Source organism: Heloderma suspectum, chromosome 1 (genome assembly GCF_057233095.1).
Source record: "Heloderma suspectum isolate Gila_16-S chromosome 1, 16-S_ref, whole genome shotgun sequence".
Classification (NCBI taxonomy): Eukaryota; Metazoa; Chordata; class Lepidosauria; order Squamata; family Helodermatidae; genus Heloderma; species Heloderma suspectum.
The window spans coordinates 98821031-98845103 of NC_139458.1; the positions used below are offsets into that span (position 1 = coordinate 98821031).

General features: G+C 40.6%; 1 protein-coding gene across 1 annotated transcript in view; it reads left to right on the top strand.

Moving 5' to 3' along the window:
• The window catches only part of NAV2 (neuron navigator 2), a 368840-nt gene that overhangs the window by 279795 nt on the left and 64972 nt on the right, over positions 1 to 24073 (top strand). Inside the window, exons 13-16 of the mRNA XM_084852298.1 lie at positions 7239 to 7377; positions 14379 to 14670; positions 16449 to 17151; positions 18047 to 18514. Coding sequence (XP_084708424.1) covers positions 7239 to 7377; positions 14379 to 14670; positions 16449 to 17151; positions 18047 to 18514 — 1602 coding nt within the window. The remainder of the gene's footprint in view (positions 1 to 7238; positions 7378 to 14378; positions 14671 to 16448; positions 17152 to 18046; positions 18515 to 24073) is intronic.

Sequence of the window (24073 nt, forward strand, 5' to 3'; positions counted from 1 at the left end):
AAAATCTTTTAATTAATTAATTAGTGTCCACTTTGATAACCAGCCAAAAGGTAAGTGCTTTAAAATCTCACCTAAAAGTGCATCATTTGGGCTGTGTCATGTCAAAATATGAATCTGTCACTACGTGTTTTTTAGTGGATCCTTAGCATTCAGTCCAACCAGAGGAATTGCCCAAATATTTAGAAGTAAAAAAAAACCCATGACTTTAAAACAATAGCCAGCTGGCATGAGTGTGATATGTTCAGCTGAAATCTTTGCCCATTACTTTGATCTCTTTTTTCTCGGTTAGTGCTAATCTTGCATTTGGGTTTGACACTTTCTGATTTATCTTCTGAATTTAAGGCAGTTTGGTTTCTTAGGCAAACTTGTGCTGAACAATTCGCTGAAAACCAGTTAACTGTTTGCAACTTAGAGAGTAATCCTGTGGTCCCTGGGAGAGCATCCTAGGGACCATAGGATTGCTCGGAAAAACTCTTCTGAGGTCGGAGACAGTACTCCAACCTCAGACGAGGGATGGGGAGATTCATGCTGCCCCCACAGTCCCCACAGCCAGTGCTGGTTGCCTCTCTGAGGTTGAAAAAGCAACCTTGGAAGTGGAAAGGGGGCATTCAGGGAGAGGGGAGGAAACTGGAGAGGTCCACATGACATATGAGATATCCTTAGCCTTCCCTTCCCCTCTGAAGTGCCCTTGGCAAGATGGGCTAAAAACCCTGTCTAGTGAAAAGCAAAGAACAGAGGGAAGGGAGGCAAAGACTGCCTCCGCCGCTGCTCCCAGCCTGCTGGCTTCAGCCCAGCGGGCCATAGGAATCTCGGAAGCCTCCAAGTAGCAAGGGTGCAATCGATAGGATTGCGTCCTTAATACAGCTTTCCATCTGAAATGTTTAAGGAAGTTATGAACAGTGTCTAACGAAGGATTCTTGGAGCATGAAATACAGGCAAATAACTGTACCCTACTACATTTTTTTAAAAAATCAGTGTAATAAATTCTGAAATTTTGCTAGAAATGTATGTCTATATTATGATCTTTCAGAATGCTTTAGATAATAGATGAGCATATAAATTAGGTCAGTTGATAATCTGGTTGGTGGCTGAAGGCATGGCTAAAACCACAGAAGAGGAGGAGCATTCTAGTCAAGAGCTGATAAATGAGCTGCGACCAGGACCTTAACTCATAGCAGGGGGAATATGTTAGAGAGCCTGTTACTGCTCAGGATTTAAAAATCTTGCACTGTGCCTTCTTCTGTCATTTATTGCTTAATGAACTCTTCATCAAATACATTCCATGAACAGTCTCAACATTAGATTGTAGCAGCAAAAAGATAAAAGTCCACAATCCAGTACAGAGTTAAGCATCCTTAAGCCCACTGAAATCAACCTAGGACATTAACTGGTTGACTGTAGCCCGAGTTTTTATGGGCAGCAGGCTACTTCATCGCACGCATAAAGTGGACTGAGGAGGAAGTAGGACTGAGAAGGATATAGATTAAAAACCAAGTGGACAAAATCAGGTCTTACCACTGCATCATTTCCTCCTGACCGTTCTTCTTTGCATGCCTGATGGTGTATTTAGGGGACATTTTATTTATTTATTTATTGCATTTATACCCCGCCTTTCTCCCTCTCGCAAGGAACTCAAGGCGGCTTACATTATCCTCCTCCTCACCGTTGTATCCTCACAACAACAACCCTGTGAGGTAGGTTGGGCTGAGAGTCTGTGACTGGCCCAAAGTCACCCAGTGAGCTTCCATGGCCAAGTGGGGACTAGAACCCGGATCTCCCGGCTCCCAGTCCGTCACTCTCACCACTACACTACATAATCAGACTCCCAAATGAACAAGAAGAGATTAATGAACCACTAAACAAAGCACCCAAGAAATAGCCAAACTGGGTGACACCAAGAGCCCTGATATAAATCCTGATACATATTTCAGTCAGCGTTTATGAAATAGGTTATATTAACAGAGTATAAATCGAATCTCAGTTTAAAATAAAACACACATGCTTTAGTAAAATAGAGGAATGTAACAAAGTAGGCTTTTTGGACAACAGTACCTTTAAAAGTGATTATTTTTTTCTGGGCATAGTTTTTAAAGATGAAATCATCCTGACCCTGATTTTTATTTTCATCATGCAGTAACTTGCCCTCATTTATCCTGTAGACTGATGATACAACATTTTGAAACAAATTCCATGCAATCACTATATGTCGTTCCTGGAATTCCTTGTGCCATGATGTCAGTATCTGGTAGAGTCCCAAAGGAAAACAATGGAAATCTCTTGTTTTATAGTACAATTAAACAGACTCTGTGGTTTTTCTCTTCTTGGAAGAATTTAAGAGTTCTCTTTTATGTTGTGAGGTTTGACATCTACCATTGAACAAATAAATAGTTAATGTTTTAGGAAGAAAGGGGTAATCACCAGGTTTCCAGTTGTAATGCTGTATGTGCCTTAAGGCACTACTTTTCTCCCCCTCCCTCCCCCCGCCCCTGCTGTAGTGTAAGATAGCTTTTGTTTTTGTACTACAGAGAGAGTTCCGTATTAACTCAGATTATTAAGATGTGACTTCCTTGGTCCACAGGTACCTTTCTAGTTCACCAGGCCTCTTAAAAGCACCTGCACAGTAGTCTTGCTTGGGATGGAACAAACATGGAAGATTTCTGTTTGTTGGGAAATAAATACAGTTGCCTGTTCCCAAAAGACAACTTCAGACAAACCATCTGTGCAATAATAACATTTCTTGGAAACAATGACAGACTCTACAATATTACATTTACCTTTGCCAGTTGTGTGTATCCCTGTGGTTTTGGTTTTTGCAAAGCTTTGGATAGCTGGATTGTGCTGAGTGGTAACACTTGTCTGTTTGGGAAAAGAGTTTGTATGTTCCACACACTACCCTTGAAAAGCATCCGTTATGTTATATTGCTTTTCTGAAGAGACTGAATTCCTGTGGTTGGCTGCAGGGAGCATGCAGAATTTGGCAACGTTCATAAACAGCCTTTTTGGCATGGCAGGAATGTGATATGGGCGGAAAACAATACCCTTTTGAGCAGTTGCCAGCTCAAGAACCTTAACAGAGGCCAGCTTTTCACTAGTGAGCTACTTTGAAGCATGTTACCGGAAATATGCAGTTTGCATATTGAACTTCTAAGGGCATAATCATACCAGTCCCATCATTGTCAATGCACATGTAACATTGCCCTGAATATAGCCTGCTGCCTATGTATGGTTGCTATCTGCTGTGGAATTTAAATGTGGGAAAAGTAAAATGTAATGGCTCAACACTTGGGAGATACCATCCTATATACAGTTTTAAGCTTTCTGAAAAGAACCAGTGTGGTGTAGTGGTTAGAGCATTGAGTTTGGCTGTTGGACCCTAGGTTCAAAGCTTCCTTCAGTGGGTAGCTTGGGAAATCAATGTCTTTCAGCTTCACCTCTCAAACAAGATTTTTGTGATGATAAAATAAGATAACCCACTATAGTTTGGCCAGGAGCACTTGAAAGAAAGATGGGGTTAAAATATGACCAAAGTAAAGAAACTGAAGACAATAATAGGTTGAATCCAGACTTAGCCATATTTAGAGTAGGCTCATTGAAATCAATGAGACTTAAGTTGGAGATCCCATTGATTTCAATGAATCTACTCTAAATATGACTAAGTCTGGTTCCAACCCAACAGTTTTAAATGTTTGAAAGGTAAGACTGCCAAGTGAGGGACTTGGCTAAAGGCTTCTGATTAAAGATGTATCAGCCCATGTCTCTGTTTCTAGTTTTGATTGCTGCACTAATTTTTGTGTAAAATGCTCTTCATAACATGTTGCTCTTGTAAAAGAACTTCCCTCTTGGTTGCTGCATGGTGCATACATCTGGCAGTGAGATTCTTATGTAGGATTTCTGGACCCCTCCCCTTCCCGAGATGTACAGGTTTTCTGTTGTCAGGAACTCATAGACTCTGGTCTTTGAGGCTGAAACAGGACTTACTCTGTTAAGATCTAGAGGTGCCATATTAAACCTCCACTAGTTCCACTCTAGGCTCTTTCTCCTTTCACTTGACACCTGCAACTTTTAATAAATTGTAGGATAGAGTGGGGAAGATGTGCATGCATAACGGAGTTTAGTCCCATTTGAATACCCATTACACTTATGAGACTTCATTTATTCACTTTCCAAATGCAATATCTTATCTCTCAGATCAGATTTCAACTTTATTTTCAGTCTTCTAAAAATTGTGCTTTCCTTTAATATGGAATGTGAGGCAAAATGAGTATGCCTCTAAGCACTCTCATAATTTCCAGCATCCACAGTAGATTTCATCTGATTGATCAAGTGTATAAAAGGAAGTACACAGGGTCTCAAGTTATGGCCGAACAGATTTTTGTTGACATCAGAAATTATTAATTGCCCCAGCCAAATTACAAAGATCCTATCATTGCTCACAGAGTCTGGAATGCTGTAATTAGGAGGGCTGTTACATTTCCCTTTCTTTGCCTTCTCTTTTGAATTTAACCACTGAGATACTGAAGCATGGGGAAAAGTTAAATGAGTTTATATAATGAAGTGGTCTAAAACTGCTGTAATGTACCATTTCAGAATTCAGTTGTAGTAAAGAGAAGATTGCTTGTGTGCGTTCTTAGGGCTGTCTCTAGTTGTACTACCTTACTCTTCAATAGGTGATATTATAACACAGTACTTTGTTTGTTAGAAACCAGCCCTTTAACCATGAGCATGGGGTTGATGGTTACTCTCACCACCCCTTTACCTCTCACATGTGATTTGACTGTCACAGCTGGCTATGACTATGGTTACTTGTTATGTCTGCACATATTTTGGATCTTAGATCCCTCTCTCTCAGTCTCTTCAGTTCGAGGGAGTGGGTGGGGTCTGTTTGACCAGGATATATTGGACATATTATCTATTACTGATTAACTAAATTTGCTGCAATAAAAGGTTATTAACAAAAATTTCCAAAAGGAAACATGGTGGGTGCTAATTGGGGGGCCTGTTCTTATATTTACTGCAAGCCAGTGATGAAAAAATATGGTGGAATAGTGGTTAAAGGGTTGGGGAGAAGAGTGAGAGGGATGGCGAGAATTTGTGTTGTGATAAAGAGGGGAGGAGAAAGCCTGCAAACTCACAGCACATTCCCTCTCTCCCAAAGATGATTTGGAGATAGGAAATATTGCATCTGAACTGGACCTTAGTCTGGCATGAGTTCCACTGAAACCGGTGAAACTTAATCCCAGAGGGATGTGTTTAGAATGTGTCTGTCCCAGCTGTTCTTTACATGATATGTCCCAGAACATATTGCAAACAGCTGGTTCAGTCTCTAATAATTCTCTCGGGGCCTTCTCTAAAGACTGTATAAGTATTAAATACTTGTTTCCAAATATCTCTGTTAGCAGTTCATATTTAATGCGATTTATGTTTTATCCGTTGCAGCTTTTATATTATGGATGCAGTCAGTTTCTGAGCTATAAGTGTTCAGAGGATAAAAAATAGAGTCTCTTGTTTGAAGATGCTAGTCTTGAATAGCAACTTCTTGTTTTCGCACTTGGTGTAAGGTTGGTGAGATTATTTACTAGCTGAGGGATACAGTCACTCATTAGTTGAAATTCTGGAAACTGAAGCCAGCTGGCAGCTTCTGAATGAATTTCTGCTTCATCTCCCACTCCCCAGACCCCAGCTGTATTTAGAAGTAATACTGTATGTCTAGGTGTTGAGAAGCTTGCTGAAAGGGCATATCATCCTGTCAGGTACATTTAAGAGGAATGGTTCTCACAGAAATACATGGGGGGTGGGGTTATGTATGAAATCACATTCCTCTTTGAAACAGTAAAAATTTGCTTCATCTGTTAGCTGCTGTTTTCTGAACCTCGCATCTCTGCTTCCGACGGCCCATTTTACATGTTACACTTTTTCCTACACAGAAATGCTTATCTGTGTCTAATTGAAAAAATAATCAAACTCTCATCTAAAGCATTGCACACACTTCTGTATATGTGTGTATGCACAACAAATACACAGATGTGTTAAGCCCGCATAATAATCTATATATGGGTTTCATGCTTTTTTCTTAGGAGTAGCTCATTGTGTAAAGCTTTGCTAAGAGACTGGAGTTTTCAGTATAGAGAAAATGTTCACCATAACTTCACAGATAATTTTGAATCAAACGAATAAAGGCCCAAGGAGTGGGCTGTTGCAGCTGGTTTGGAGAAGTCTATGTTCAGGTTCCAGAATGTCACTGCTATCATAGACTCAGTATGTGACATGGAGAACATGGAGAAAGCCTCTAACTTTGTTCCCCTTCTGTAAAATTATAATAATAATTGCCTACTACACAGGATTGTAGTGACATCAAATGCAGTAAAATATAAGTAATAAAAGTAAGAGTATGTCAGAACACTGTAGGGATATAATGAGTTCTGAGTAGTTAATTTCAAATCCAGAGTGACCTTCATCACCCATCTTTCTCCAAATCACCATCTCATCTCTTATTTTCTGCTTTTATGTAAATTTTCTGTATTAGGTTAACACAGTTCTGGGTTGTGTAAAAATAACTTAGGGCCCAATCTTATGGGGATAGTCGGCCACCTCTGAACTCGGAGGCGACTGACTATCCAATGCAGGGTGGGCAGAGTGTGGAGGAAATCTTCTCCTCTGCTCTCCAGCTGCCCTGCATTTGTGGCTAGACAGCTGACTTTAGCTGTCTAGCTGAGGTACCTCGGAGCAGTGGGGGAGGGAGGCCGGACGGTACATAGGAAGCATCGTAATGGGACTTCCGCTGTCCCCTCCCCACCCCCAGGAATGCCCTCTTTCCCCTCGTTCTGTGCTGTTCTTACGAGCATAGAGCCAGGGACTAACCATGCCACCTTTGAGGCGGCGGGGGAGGGGGCAGGGAGGCGATTTTCTGGGAACCGACCTTGGAGCGCTGGCCATCTAAAAAACCAATGGCCATCTAGCCGCTGTCTAGCAGCTGTAGGATTGCACCCTTTATAAAAACCTGGGGCTTCTTAATTCTTCTAAAGGTTATATCAACAATAGTGTGAATGTTTTTCAAAAATCATTTGAGGAGATTTCCTGGGCCAGCCCTCAGTTACATCTGAAAATATTAATAGTAGTCTACATGAACTATGAGATCCTGATATTTTTAAAACCGCCTTTTATATATCCTTTGGCTTCTTAGTATCTGTGGCAATTGCTTATTTGGGGTTTTTCAATTGTTTTTTTCTCTCTCTCCTCAGCTGGGATGATAGCAGTTCTGTCAGCAGTGGAATCAGTGACACCATAGACAACCTCAGCACTGACGACATTAACACAAGCTCCTCTATCAGCTCCTATGCTAACACACCTGCATCCTCTCGTAAGAACCTAGATTCACAGGTAATGTTTGGTTTCTATTTCAGACATCTTACAACGGTGTCAGTGGCATTCATTTCCTTTACAAGTGTATGAGCCTGTCCATTTTGTCGCTCGTACCAAAAGAGTATTAAATCATTACCAGACTTAAAGGCTGCAATTGTAAACACAATGGGATTTACTTCTAAGTTAAGATTTATGATTCTGCTTCCTAGTAACAAGAACTCTGTATTCTGATACTTGATGAGTGTTCCTAAAGATAAGAGGTTACTAGAGAAATGACAAGACTAGAATAAAAAATTACCCATCCCAGTATATGTTCTGGTGATTATTATGTCCTTTGTTTAATTGATACCATATTTTGTTTATTTATTACTTTTCTATCCTGCCTACTTTGCTGACATCAAATGGGTTTCATTAACATATGAACAAATAAAACATATGCAAACATTCCTGCTATTTATACATGTTCTCAAATTGCAAGTTTTATTCTGAACTCAAAATTTGAGTTACTGTAGAATTTGGTAGTGAGATTTGAATAAATTAATGAATTAAGGTGGTGCAGTTAGAGAAAAGTGACTACAGACTATAGTCCTGGTGACTGAATATGTGGCGGAAGAGGAGGAGCAGGACTGCGCTGCTTTCCCCTGGCCCTGAACGTAGCCTGTTGACCAGAAGATGAGAAAGACTGTACACATGTATCCAATGGAATGGAAACTGCTGGCAGAACAGATTCTCCCTTCCTTCTGCATCCCCCCACAGGCCCCCAACTCTTCTCCAGGGCTCCCTCCAGGGTTCCCTCCAGAACAGATTTGCGGCGGTGCAAGGAGAAGTCCCATTGCACTTGCAGATGTACACGTACAGAGTATATATTTGCAAACTGTCATTGCACAGAGATTCCATGTGTGTATACAGAGCATATTGTTTACAAATAGACCCTGTTCTCTGACCTTCTCACACATAGAGTTTGTGGACAAGGTCATTTATCCCAACACTAAGAATGGTAAGACATTACAGTATTTTTTATGTATTGGGGATTTGTGACTTCTTGGCTTCCACTGAGAAGTAACAGTTAGGTGCTGAACTTTAAAAAGAATAAGACCTTATATATTGACACTGGAAATGTTAAATGTACTAGTCATTAAGGAACAAAATACTTAGGTCATTTTACTGTAGATGTTCTGTAAGTATATCTGTTATAGACTAGATTTTATAATCAGTGAATTCCTTTGTTTCTTTAGTGATTTTGATTTATTATTATGTATGTTCTTTCTCTTGCCTTTATTTTAACCTTATTTCAAAATAAAATAACGTTTCATGAGGGAAAAAAAGATGATTATGCTCTCAGTGGAAATGTAAACACGTGGTACTTAATGAAATGTATTCTAATTTTCCAAGGCTACATGTTGTTACAAGCTGTCCATTTTTTGGCAGCTTTTCTCAAGAAAATTAATGTCTGTAGGTGGCTTTCATCAAGCTTTCCTAACCAACAGATCTAAACACTGTAAAGAGTTTTGGATCAGTGGGCAATTTAGAAGTTTTCAGTGTTTTTTTGTCCCCAAGATGCACTGCAATAATATGCATTCTCTTTTGTCTTGGTTTCCGCTTTTTTTTTTGTTCCATAGTCAATACATCCTAATTATGTCTAAAACTGTTTTGAGGAATCCAAGTATTTTGGGGTTCCCACAAATGGAAGACAAATTGTCCATGCATTGTACCGGTTGCTGCTTTGGAAATATTTCTGTGTAGTTATTATTCACTTCCTCCCAACCCCCTTTTTTTTAACTAAGACCTAAAACTATTTTAATAGCAGTTCGTAATATAACAGTAGAGTTGCCGTGAAGTGTTAAATTGCCTTGAGTATTCTGATGCAAGAATCCTATTACACTTTGTTCCATTGCCATGAAGTGCATAGTTGTGGCTGCATGAAAGAGTTTCATCCCTGGTTGTATATTAGAGATTTCAACTGTGTTGGAAATTGCTAGTGCCAAGCTCTGAAACTGATGATATATGCTGAGGTTTCGAAGCAGTGCTTATAATGAAAGAATGAAAAAGCTACATGTGCAGCTCCTGTTTTCCCCACACAGAGATACGGCATTTGAAAGACTAAAATAGTATTCCCAGAGTTCACAAAGTGTGTGGTGTGCCTTTCTATGGAGATGCAATACAGTTCCTAGGACAGGCATTGGATTCTTCTTGATCACCATCCCAATCCAGATTTACTGTATATGTCTTGATTGGAGAAGGAGATACATCTTGATTGAGCCCTGCCTACCTCTCACTGCAACATGGGGAGTCTTACTTGTGTTGATTTATGTTTGTTGGGTCTAGTGAAGTGAAAGTTACCAGCCAATTTTAATTTTTTCTTGAATTAAGGTAACTTTACATATTCATTGGTTATAAAACAACAGGGAGTGTTGTGACATCTTAAAGACTAACAAAATTAGTCTGGCATAAGCTTTTGTGGACCCACTTAATCAGATTACGAAAGTTTAAACTGGAATAACGTTAGTCTTTAAAATGCCACAACTCTGTTATCTTTCCTACAATAGACTAACATGGGTACCCTCTGGAATAATTTAACCATAGAAGAACTGCAGTCTTCTTACCTTGTAGTGAGATTACAGGAGCTGGAGAGGCTAACATTTTATTTCTTTTAATCTCTCTGTGGTAAATTAGGAGAATCCCCTGATTGTGCTAACATTAATGAATATTGTAAGCCATATGAGTGATTATTAGCTCTAAGAATTTATATATGTGAAATCTTAAATTGTGTGCCCGCAAGTGGATCAAGTTTTAAGTAGCATTTCTTGAAAGATTATAGTCTATCTATATCAACAAACCTTCCTCCTGCAGCAAATACCTGTATTTTTATGTTGTTGTTGTTGTTGTACACTTATTTTCAAATATACATCCAAGTGTGCAGGTAAAAAAGAAGAAACATATATTTACAGAGACATATTCAATAAGTTGTTTTACATAAGAATGGCATAATGGATATGCAAAATTTAGTTAATTGCTTCACTTCCTACACAGCAATTTACAGTTGGTGTCCATAGAGGTAGATGTATATTCAGACCTGGTACATAGGGTGGAATCCAGCACAATTGCTGTAAGAATAGAAGGAGCTTCTATTTACAGAACAAGAGTTGCAGTCACAGAAGAATCCCTTCTGTGAGTGCAATTCACATCCTACATCCTTTGACAGAGCAACTGCATTAGATGGCCCCATTCTGAGTTTCCTGCAAAAATATAAAATTCTTCAGTAAAGGAACCTAAATTAAGCAGAATAAATCACTTCAGTTGTACAATGTGTATGCATTGATTCAGTTTGCATAATTTGCACGGTTGCACTGTGAGGATTAGGATCAAGGAGGCCATCAGTTGCATGCAGTATTTTCACTCTATTCACAGAAGGAGTTTGTATTCCCAAAAGAAAATTGCACTTGTGGAAAGGTCCTTCTTTGAGTTCACCCCTTCAACAGAAATGTCTTCCATGAATGAATGGAAAATGTTGAATATAACTAGGGATGTATGAGAATTTTGTTTGCGTTTTGCAAATTATGTGAACATTCCCTGTTTGCAATCTCGAATGCAAGCAGGAATGCAATTCTTGGGAAATTTCCACAATGTCCTGAACTTGCACTCACGCTCGAAAGTGTGCATGTTCACAAATGCACACTTCCAAATATGTGCTTTCACTTATGCATTTCCTACCAAAATCTGTGTTTTCACGCTTTAGCATAAGGGGGAAATGCTCATTTTCAATTAGGAAAATGTGCATTTTTAAAAATGTGCACTTTTAAACATGCACATTTTTCCCAATCAAAACCACACAGTTTTCCTGATTTTAAAAAAAAGGTGTTCATGTTTGGGAACGCGAATGAGCCAAAATGAGGTTCGAGGAAGAATTTGGAGACCCTCGATGAGCTTGAACTTCACATCTTCACTCATCCCTAGATATAATCCCATGTATGGAACTGACAGGGAGGAGCATAAAGCTAGGTGTGCAGCACAAATTCTGGGAGGATGTCTTATCCAGGCTCATTTTGGTTTCTGAGGTTTCAGCAATGTATTTTATTTTTATTTTATTAAGTACACATATCCCACCTTCCTTCCCTCGCAGAACACAAAGTAGTGTACATCGGGTTGTCAGGTGTCTACTATCCAGGCAGTAACCAGACCGAAATCTGCTTAGGCTGCATCAGACGATTTCCTGGGGCTTGGGCAAAACCCTTGTACTCCCCGGTGCTCAAGTTTGTTGGAGTTGTTGTTTATTGGCTTAACTTGTGCACAGTTATCTTTGCATTTCTCTTCTTCCTTCCAAGAACTGATGATGTATAGAGACTTTATTAGCACTGCTTAAGAATGGCCTTCTCCTCAACACTGCACATAGACAGCCTTCCTTTCTTAATGACTGACGTTTGATTTTTGGAACACCTGTTCCTTGGAGGCAAACTTGATATTACATATAGATGAATGACTCTGGTCAGATTCAGATTTTACTCTTGTGTGGGCCATAGGCTGTTCACATATACAAAGTAGCTAAGACAAATTAGGTCTAATACAGCATAAAATCAAAATCTAAAATGGTTAAAACTAAAATAGATTCACAATACATTATTTAAAATTCATTTAAATTAAACTGCTTCCATATTTAAAGGGATAATTATAATCTGAGAGTTGACAACTAAAAAAAAACATTAAATCAAGCCAATTCTGGAGGAGCAGTTGGGGACTGGACAAGCAATAGTGTGAAGGGTACTTACCCTTTCTGTACTTGGTGTTTTACCATTTCAGATCAACTATCTTGTAGCTTTGTTCCAATTTGGGTTGCCATACCATATTCCAGTTTCCTAAATCTGGATAGCCTAATCTACGTATCATACAAATCAGTTGCTAATAATGCATTGTTTTACTCTGATTTTACACGTGTGTATGTGTGTGTGTTTAAACATTTAAAATTGGAAGGGTTTTGCACACATCAATATAGCACAAGTTTTCTGTGTGTAACTGAGTGCTGGAATCGGGCTAGAAAGGATTTGGGGAGTGCTGATGTTTGCTACATCTTAGGGGTGTTTTGTATTGGGATTTTTGCCTGGAAATCCAAATGGACTCAGCCTCACATTTTATTAACAGTGGAATACATTGCAGGTTATTGTAAGCCACTGTCTCTCAACATCTGTAACAGGGATATAATAATAGTGAACAGTACTGGAGGATTGTTATATGCCACTCTCTCAGCTTTCTCACCGGTAAAATGGGTTTAGCAGCAATGGACAACACTACAGGTTGTTGTATGCTGCTCTCTCAGTCTCAGCCTGACCTCCAACCTGCAACAGGGACATAATATGACTGGATTATGTTGTGGGATTGTTGTAAACTATTCCTTCAGCTTCAGCCTGCCCCCCTCCTGCAATATTAACAATGACATCTACTGCAGGGCTATTGTAAGCCACGCTCCCAGCCACAGCCCTTCCAACCTGCAATGCAAGGATAATGGACTGCATTGGCATGATAATTTTTAAATATTTAAAAAAGAAGAATAACATTTTTCACACAATGTAAGAAAGAGCTGGCCAATCACAAGTACATTGCAATCTGGGATTTCTCCATTGTTTTCTATGAGAACTCTTACTTCTGTTCCAGGGAAAGTGGGTGGGGGAAGCTTCAAAAAGAACCAGGAAGTTACATTTTTGGACAGTTAAATTGTGGCTAGAATTGTTTTGATTTTCCCTTGCCCCCTCCCAAAATGGCAGAAAATGTCCTGACCACCCTCCATCCCACACTTCCATGGCATGTGAATTGGAGAACATTTCTGACACAGCATTAGACTTAAAAGGTTGGCCAAAACAGTTGAAGAATCAAAGCAAATCACTTTTAATTTGTATGAATATGTCTGATATCTGAAAAAAAAAGATTATTCAGTGTTTTGAAATGTTACACACACACACACACATGTGTGTGTGTGTGTGTACATACACACATACATGTACACACATACATACACATACTTACATGCATACGGAGTAGGAAATAAAAGGGCAGGGCATAAAAAAGAGGGCCCAAAGATACAGATCCTCTCAGCATCTGTGTTTTTGGGTTCCCATATGTGTAGCAGGTTCACAGCTTTTTCATTTAGTTTTGGCATTGGTGTTAGTCTCCATGTGTGGGATTTGAATTGCAAATCATTTCAGATGGATCATGAAGCCAGTGCAAGTGAAACAAAGAGTGCAGATAAAGAATATGCCAGCAAATGGTCCCTCCCTTTGGTCACCAGGGTGGGGGGGTGCGGGGGATGGAATTAGCATTGTGCTGGAAGGACCCTAACCAGGAACATGAGTATAGAGCAAAATGAGAGAAACGTAATTGTGTTGAGAAAATAAACTGGGCTGTTTATGTATGTGTGTGTGTAATTCTGGATATTCACACATTTAAATTTATTCAGCAGGAGTTGTGAAGCATTTCCACTTCTAAAAATTTCTCACCTCAATCGATAATAAAGTTAGCATGGGGCTGAAACAGAAAGCACTCATTTATCTTTCAGTCTTGCAAAAAGCTGCCTCTTCATGCTCCACAGATCAAATTGCCAGCAAGGAGATAGGAAGGCAGAACAAAGGAAAAGCTCACACAACACACATTTGAAGTGAGCATATGCCTTGCACTGTGAAAGGGACTGTGTGGAATGTAGGGAAGAAGAAACTATATGGCACCAAGTTACATGGTTTAATTTCTGACCTTCATAAATCCTTTTTATGTCTGTGATTATTTAGTGTTTATTATTTTTTGCTTAAATACATTAGAAATGAAATGTATGAAATATGATTCATTGTTTGTTTGGGGATTTTAATAATAATAACAACAACAACAATAATAATTACGAGAAAGCATACCAAATAAAAAATAACTAAAAAGCCTAAAGTGTAATCCTTAAGAATCAGTGAAGTTTTCAAGTATTAGGTGTTGGATCCTAGAGGAAGGAAAAGTTTGCAGTGGAAGTTTATGATTTTCTGTTTCCCCTCCAGACGGATGCTGAAAAGCATTCCCAAGTGGAGCGGAATTCCTTGTGGTCTGGTGATGAAATAAAAAAATCAGATGGAGGCTCAGACAGCGGTGTAAAGATGGAGCCCGGATCTAAATGGAGAAGGAATCCCTCTGATGTGTCTGATGAATCTGATAAAAGCACTTCTGGGAGGAAGAACACAGTCATTTCACAGACAGGTTCCTGGAGACGGGGCATGTCAGCTCAGGTTGGCATTACCACACCAAGGACGAAAACGGCAACCACCTCAGGAACTTTGAAGACACCTGGAACAGGTGAGGAATGTACAGCCAAGAGGTGAGCAATGCAGGCCAAGAATTTGTGCTGTTAGGAGGAAAAATTTCCTCTGAACTGTCAGGATTTCAACTGTATTTTGATCTATGCTCGTCTTTGATGGAGAACAGTGCAATAAATCTCTGCTCTTGTGTACCTGTGCCAGCTTGAAGAGAACCTGCCAACAGTGATGTCAACTCATTCTTTGTATGACTGGGATGATATTTGCCTCTTGAACTGGTGTGTGTGCTAAGCAACGGAACTCTTATATTTCTTGAACGTGCATATAAATCTGAAGACATTTCTAGAATGTCTAGTTTAAAGTTAGCCTGTTTTTTAAAAAACTGCTTAATTAGAAAATGTGTCTAAGGTTGCATATGCATGAATGCCTTGTAAGCATCTGATCCTGCTGTGATAGCTAATTTGCTGCAGGAACTTTCTTAACACAATATCATCTTGCAAATTAATGAGGGTGGGAAAAGGTCCAGTGCACAGAGACCCTTTAGTGCAATGCAAGTGCCTCACTTCCTTGGCTGGAAGAGGGAGGCCTACCCTTTTTCCAACCCACCAGTCAGGCAGAAACATTCCTCATCAATAGGGAATAGTAACAGATATCTAAGCTGTCATCCAGTTGTGATTACAGCAGCCCAGAGCAGATGAGGGGAAATTTAACTTCCCCAGTAGCCGCAGTGCTCCAGAGAGAGACATTGTGAACAGGTGCAAAAGAGAGCTTTCCTTCTGAATAATTGCAAAAGCATGGGTTTTAGTCTCTATTGTTCTTTTACTGTTTCCTTTAGGAATGAGGGAGACCTATTACTTGTGAGTAGACATGTTGCTCATGCTTCTGAGTAGATATGTATAGGCTTGGTATTTGGGATGCTACTTTAAAGTGCTGCAGATTAATTGAGTCCCACTTACGTCTGAGTAGACATGTGGAGGCTTGGCCTGCTTACTTCTGAGTAGGGTGTAAATGGGTAAGAATTGTATTTTGGCTCCACCCACTTTGCCTTTGGCCCCATCCACAGATGAAATGCAGTTCCTGAGACCTTTCCAAGATTGGAATTCAGGTCTTAGGCTGAAATATGTTCCTGTTGTAGAGGAATGTTTTAACTGTTGGGAAATGAAGGCCCTTGTTGTGTCCATTCTCCACAGAGCAATTGCGATTGGAAGCTCGTATTCCTATTGCTTTGGGCCTACTTGGGAATATGGATTGTCCCAACTTTCTCCGATATCTCCGATTGATAAATTTTTAATCAATCAGAAATAGGAGCAGATCCAGCCTTGTTTCCCTGTGATCAGTGGTGCAGCTGTCTGGACCACTGTTGCTAACAATGAGGAAAGGAAGAGTTCTTCATCCCACTTTAGTACTAGGCTACATGACCACAGCATCTAAGGAGTAATAGCAATGGATGGTTCAGTTGTCCATTCTGTACAGTAGTAACTTTATAATCTTTCATGCTATAGATTAGTGCTGGATCCTTAGAACTATTTTTGTTAGAGCTGGTGGGAGTTGTAGGCCAAAACATCTGAGGGCCCACAAATTGCCCACCCCTGGTTTATATGAATCTGTCCACCTGTTCAAGCTTCAGACTGAACACATCGGTCATGTTCTCCTGGTGTATCAATGTATACTTCTCTCAATTTGCAATTAATTAAGCAACATCAAAATGCTTCCACAAACTCCTGTAGCTTGTGTGTTTACGATTTTTCTGGCTTCTTTGCACCATATGCATAATATTTGATGCCATGCAATATTGGAACTTGTTCTTCGTTTTTCTAGGGAAAACTGACGATGCCAAGGTATCGGAAAAGGGTCGGATTTCTCCCAAATCTGGACATATTAAACGTTCCCCATCTGATGCTGGACGTAGCAGTGGTGATGAATCGAAAAAACCTTCTGCAAATAACTCTAGAACAGCTGCAGCCAATACAAATATGTTTGGATTTAAAAAACAGAGTGGGTCAGCTGTAGGCATGACCATGATAACAGCTAGTGGGGCAACTATCACAAGTAGATCTGCTACTCTGGGCAAAATCCCCAAGTCATCTGGACTCATGGGTAGGTCCACTGGTCGCAAGACTAGTGTTGATGGCTCGCAGAATCAGGATGATGGTTACTTAGCCATTAGTACCCGAACCAATCTTCAGTACCGGAGTTTACCCAGGCCCAGCAAATCCAGCAGCAGAAGTGGAGCTGGCAATAGATCTAGCACCAGCAGCATAGACTCCAACATAAGCAGCAAGTCAGCAGGCTTGCCTGTTCCTAAAATGAGAGAGCCAACTAAAGTTGCCCTTGGGAGCTCTCTGCCAGGCTTAGTCAACCAGACAGATAAAGAGAAAGGGATCTCATCAGACAATGAAAGTGTGGTCTCTTGTAATTCTGTTAAAATGAACCCAGCATCTCAGGCAGCTTCTAATGCAACCCAGAATACTCACCAGCAAGGAGTCAAGTACCCAGATGTGGCCTCCCCCACTTTGCGCAGGTATGTGCATCTCCTTCATTTAGTCAATGCTTCCACTGGAGTTTTAAAAGCTGGGGTGGGTTTATATTCAGGCCTACATTCTTGACACCTGGGATCTAAAATGAAATTCTTTCTTTGAAAGGCTGTAGATGAGAAAAATCCATATTTACACCATCATTCTTGATCTTTTGTGTAGATTAAGTTTTCATTTTACTTTTGTAGTGGGGACAGATTGGGGAGCCACATGCTAATATTTTTTCTCATCTGCCTACCGTAATTGCTAAAACACATTGAATAACTTCGTTGATAACTAGGAAAAAGACTAGTCATTCTGCTAGTCCTAGGCAAGACTGGATATACTCTATAGGTATACTTGCTGCCCAATGTCGGTACACCCAACACAAATGTGGGAGAAAGTTCACACTTCCTGAAAAATCTATCAATCAGTTTGTATACTCCTTTTCCATATACAGTATGCTCAAAGCGGTTCACAACAAAGTATGATGAAAAACAATGCATTCCTATTTGTATTAAAATATATATGCTGGTGAGATGTGAATAGTTATGTATTTGCACCATAGCAAAATAAAAAAATAAGGGTGAGGTGGGCTGGGGGGAAAACCTGGAGCAGCTTTTGATTGCTCCTACTTTCAGTGAACATTAAAGCTGAGCATAGACAGAAGAAAGGAAACAGGGAAAGAAGGGAGTCATTATACTTCATTCAAGTCCAAATCAGCATATTATGCATCACTCACTGGTGCACTGACTGCAGTGTTTGAGTGCATATTATACTGGGGGAATGTCTGTTTGCAGCCAAGGTCAGAACAAAATATTCTCTTACATGTCATACTGCATCCGATTTTGACATTTTCAACGTTTCCTGACTTCCGTTTCTTTTCTGTTTTCCCTCCCTCAGACTTTTTGGTGGAAAGCCAAGTAAACAAGCTCCTATCACAACAGCAGAAAGCATGAAAAATTCAGTGGTCATCTCTAACCCACATGCAACCATGAATCAACAGGGCAACCCGGATTCTCCTTCTGGCAGTGGCATACTGAGCAGTGGTGGTAGCAGTCCTCTTTATAGTAAAAATACAGACATGAATCAGTCTCCATTAGCATCTAGTCCCAGTTCTGCTCATTCGGCTCCTTCCAACAGCTTAACCTGGGGTACTAATCCCAGTAGTAGTTCTGCTGTTAGCAAGGATGGAATTGGATACCAGTCTGTCAGCAGCCTGCACACCAGTTGTGAATCCATTGATATTTCTCTCAGCAGTGGAGGTGGGCTGAGCCACAACTCTTCCAGTGGCTTGATTGCAGCTTCTAAAGATGACTCATTGACTCCCTTTGTTAGAACCAACAGTGTTAAGACAACTTTGTCAGAAAGGTGAGGAAAAAATTCAGAAGACATTTGTCATGTTTATGTATTTATTTATTCTGGCTATTGATATGTGGTTTCTGTAACCAGTAGCTTGATCCTAACATGTTTACTTGGGAATACGTCCCATTGGGTAGCAACCTAACTGACATAAGTAATGTCATTCAGACTGAGGTTCCTGTTTTGAGGTAAATGAGGATTAGTGTGGGAGTTCTTTTTATTTTTGTGTAAACATTGGTTGATCTAGGACAGGGGTACAGAACCTCTTTCAGCCTAAGGGCCAAATTCCATTCTGGAGAAATCTCCAGGGGCCACATTCCACAGCTGGGTGAGGCTGAGGGCAAAATGGGTGGGGCCTAAATACAAAACAATACCGGCATATTTTGGCATAAAGCTGTGACTGCCAGGAACTAAGCTTTAGGAGAGACATTTCAACCTTTTAGAAGGAGCAGGGGGAGGGGGGAGACTGCACACAAGTTGGGAAACCACCAGATGATTGGTGGTTGGAAGAAAGGTAGTGGGGCTAGGGGAAGTGTGTGTGTCCATCTGAGAAACCCTAGAGGGTCAGATTGGGACCTCAGGAGGGCCAGATTTGCCTCCAGGCCTGAGGTTCTGCACACCTGATCTAGGGAGTCAAATGGATGGCCACCATCATTACGTGTACTGTCTTGTTAGAAATTTTCAGGTAACTGAGGACTTCCAAACATCTGTGGTGAAAAAAAATCTTACGTATCTCCTTTCCCTCAACATAGAAGCATCCATAGAACTCACATCAGACCTAAATGCTGAGTGTTACCAAGCCCCTAGATTTTCAGAAGATGAAGGAAGAACCACCACAAATGTGAACTGGCTGAGTTAAGGTCAGATATAAAATATCTGGGCTTGACTCAGCTAGTTCACATTTGTGGTGAACTTTGTTTCCTATCAGTGAGAACTGTGGCAATTAATAAGAGGTTTGACATGCATATTGACATAATGTGGGAACTATGAAAAATATGCTTTATTTCCTGTTGAATCACAGTTGAAGACAGGGATGTACAAAAGTCACTTACCTGTTCGTGGATTATGTTGATGGTGGCGGGAAGGCGTTCCGTCCCTCCCCCCGGAATCCTGGCCGGCTGGCTCTGCCGCAGGGATTCTGCGGAGCCACCAGCCGGCTCTGCCAGCAGCCGGACATCCGACTGCTGGCTAGCAGGGACGCAAATGGCGGTGGCCATAGCCGCTGCTGTTTGCGTCCCTGCAGTCAGCCGTGATAGGCCTATCACGTCTGACTTAAAAAAACAACAACAACAATGCGCGTATGCAAATGGCCATTTGCATTCCTTATTTTGGCACGTCTTAGTCTACGTCAAGATTTACATAGACTAAGATGGCCATTTGCGTTCCTTATTTGGGCACGTCTTAGTCTACGTCAAGATTTACGTAGACTAAGACGGTGAAAATAAGGGGAACGCAAATAGCGCCATTTGCATACGCGCGTTGTTGTTGTTTTTTAAGTCAGACGTGATAGGCTACGTAAACATTTACGTAGCCTATCACCGTTTTTTTTTAAACCTAGCTGTGATAGGCTACGTAAATCTTTACGTAGCCTATCACGTCTTTTTTTTTAAAAAAACTGGAAGTGGCGGCGGCGGCAGCCGGTCGGAAGACTAGCCGCTGCAGGTGCCGCTGCTGAAACACCACCGGAGCCGCCGCCGCCCGGAAGATCCGCCCCAGGTAAGTCTCGTCCTGGGGGGGGGGGCGGGGGGGCAGGCCGTTCCGCCACCGATTTCGGGGGGCCGAATGCGCTGGCATTAAGCCTCCCCGAGATCCGTGGCGGAATTCTCTGACATCCCTAGTTGAAGACTGCAGCTTGCCCTGTCCTGTCCGTCAGCTAGGTACAGCTGTTAATCTGCTGCCTCTTAGATAGCCAGGATCACATCAACGTACAATAAGTTATCAATACTGGCCTAATGAAATAGCCAAGGTTGTCATTTAGATAGTGATCAAGGCATAAGAACTGGCAAACTGCAGTGGCTAAGGAAGTGAGCTGTGAGTCGGGAAGCTTGCGGTTCAAATCTGACCTCAGCCATGAACTCACTTGGTAGCTTTAGACAAGCCATTGTCAGCTCAGCCCTCCATTTTTCACATGAAGACAGGAATACTGCCCTATTGGTGTAATGGTTACTGAGATATGTACGTGAAGTACTTTGAAATACTAGGGGCTGAACTAAATATAATGATTCATCTAAGGGGTTGATAATTAAATGGATCAGAGCAAGCATGGAAATGGAATTTAACTCTTTCCTCTCCTGCTGCTGCCCTGAAGAAAATTCCTCCTCTGAAGCTGGCATTTGCTTAGGGTGGAAATCCACACTGGTGCCAATACAATAATCAGCTTAAGAAGGGGGATTTCCATCAGAAAATCCCATAGAAGAGGAAGAAAGGGTTAAATTTCCCATCCATACCTGCCCTAACCCTATGAATTATCAGCCCCCATGCTGATGCAATTTGCATTTTAAAATCTTCAGGTTAGATGCAAAGATTTGTTTTAACTTGTAGTTTTACCCGAAGTAATCTTACCTATTGTTACCTGCTGGGCATATTCAACACAGTTACCACTGTAGTAATTTTCTCACTCTTTTATTTATACTTGTTTTTACATCAAAAGTTAATTATATTAATTGTTGTTGCTTACTACCACCATTTTGAGTTGATGAGTGGAGCAAGTTAGAAGGTAGGCAGCAGGTGCTAAAAAAACGATGACATATTTAGGAAGCACATTCACTCTTCTCTTTAATCTCCCTTATAAGCAAAATATTATGGATTATACTATGAACATTTTGTTTCACACTGCTGCCCTGTGGCCTGCTGTATTACTATTTAGTTGTTTGTTTGGCAATCTATTTGATACTAGCAGTGTTCTGAGCCTTCTACAGAACATAGGAATGATATGATGTCTGGCCACTCTGGGACTGTGGCAACTGGGTGGTTTGTTGACCTACGTAAAAGTCTTTCCACCAGAATGCTCTCAGTGGCTCTCTGCCTTCCATATCCACCCCAGAAATAATTAAATCCAGTATTCAGATCTTTCCCAAATCCATTTCCATTACTGCTTCACCAAATAAATCACAAGATGGGTCCTCTTATCTGCACTTCATCTGATTGTTTTGCTATTGGAATGGCACCCACATGATATGGGTCCTGCAGGTTGATAGAGATGCCTGTGGTCACCAGATCTGCTAACCTGGTTTTGTGGTCATATATCTGCAATGGAGTGACAACCTATTCATTTCTTCAGGATCCCTGTCAGAGTGTACATTCCTGTGGAAAGTGGTGGTACCCTGTTCATCTCATGCTACCACTTTCCGTGTAGATATGAAACTGCAAAATGAAGATTTTGGAACTGACCTTAAATGCTGCTTCAGAGAAAACCACAGGAGTGTAACCATTCTGAAATAATTTGGAGCTTGTCTGACCCTACTGTATAACTCACTCCACTGTTAGAACCGTATAGTTTTCTATAGCTTCGTAACATAAAACAGCTGTTGAAAGCTCTTGGTAGTTTTTTATTTTTTTAACAGCTCTTTCCCTTTCTTCCTTTTGCGCTAATATTCCTCTCTCTTTTTGTTGTTGTTTTGTTTTTCTGTCTTGTTGGACTTTATTCTTCTAGCCCTCTCTCTTCCCCTGCTGCTAGTCCCAAATTCTGCAGAAATACTTTACCCAGGAGGCAGGACAGGTAATGCTGTCTCAGGGCAGTAGAATGCACAAGGCCCAGGAGGGCTCATTGTGACACTTAAGAAACCAAAATGTATTGTGCAAGGCTGTGCTCATTGAAGAGTGTGTGTGTGTTTCACTGGGATGTGTAAACTATCACTCAAAGACATGCCAGTGAGAGTCCATTTAATGGCGTCGTATCCCCACTTACTTTGAGGAGTGGCATGTGGAAGAGCTGAGAAGCGTAGCATTTTTGCAAGAACAAGAAAAAATCAATGATAATCTTACCATCCTACATCTCTTATCTATCACTTTGAACTCTCACTAGCATTTCAGCATTCTGGTGGCATGCTGCTTTCCCCCCATGTTGCAGGCTGTGTATTACCTTTTGTTTTGATTCCCCTATCCTATCTTCCCCAGTGTGGCTGAAATATATTTCCTGTTGTAAGTTGCTCACCCCAGTCTGGCTCATGGGAGTCTTGCAGGCTTTATATAATGTGTGTGTGTTGGGGGGGGGGGGGTCTTGTAAAAAATTAATGCAAGGAAGCAAATACGTATCCAAATTCATCAGAGGTGCTGTTGCTGTCATCTGTGTTCTGTTCATCTGACACATAGCAACTGATAGCAGTGTTAGACTTTTCTCAGTGTCTCCTGCACTGGCACCATTTCAATTTTCATTTGGAGGAGGACCAAGATATTTCAGTGTGGTGAAACCTTTTTAACTAGGTTTGAGGCTTCTTATTGGAGATATTCAAGATAAAGGGCAGTATCCAATTTGGCTCTAGTGCTAACATAATTTACATAGCGCTAGTGCCAAATTGGATACTGCCCTAAGTTTTTTAAAAGCAGTATACTTTAAGAGCATTTTTTGCAACTACCTTTTAATGCTTCATAATATATGGCAATTTTATCAACACACATCAGTCACACTTGTACTAAAAAAAAAGTATTTGTGCCTTTGGCAGGTATATCAGGTACACAGCTAGGCCCTTTTGATAGTTTATAATTATCAATTGAATTTGTTAATGTATTAATTTCTTTTTGTAGGATAGGTGCTTTTGAAATATAACTACATGTGATCTGAACCACAGCCTGCCTAAATGGCAGCCCTACTCCCCTGAAAATGAGGGAGTCCTCATAAATGGAAGTCCAAGGGCCTGTTGGTTGGTCACGTAACAACCTTTTTTTTGCCTTTCAAAATGTTTGTTGAGAGATTTAGCAATTATTCCCATTTGAAAATGGAAAACTTCTCAGGGTTTTTTTTTGTTGGAATTGGGGGAGAATGGCTGTACTGAATTATTTTTAAGGCATCTTTTCAGCATTATCACTGGTGATGGCTACCACAGGCCTGTTTTAATACTATGTTCTGAAAGCATTCATTTGAAGCATGCACACTTCATTTTAAGAAAGAGTGGTTCCAGGCACTTTTGTGGAAGCAAAATAGTAAGAGCACTGGAATTCCAGTTCTTCAATGACTGTGAAAAGTCACATAAAAGAAAAGTGCTTATAGCCAGTTAAGTTGTTTGAGAGCCCAAAGCCTCAGGGTTGACTTCATTCAGCATGGTCCCTTGTGCATGTTCTGTATAACACACTCCATACCTTAGATGGATTTTGCATGTTGCCTTGGCAGGGGCTCTTGCTGTTTCTTCCAGTACCATGATGCAGCTGCTTAATAGTGCATTCTTCTCTCTTTCAAGCTGATCTTTAATCTTCCCCTTTTGTTCTTCTCTGAAGTTCTTTTCTTTTAACTTTTCTACAGCGACCCACATCTTGATAGGAACACTTTGCCTAAGAAAGGACTCAGGTATTGGTGTTTCCACATAGCATAAGCAGTTTTCCATGTGGTTTTTGGAGCTTGGCTTTGTGTGTCTT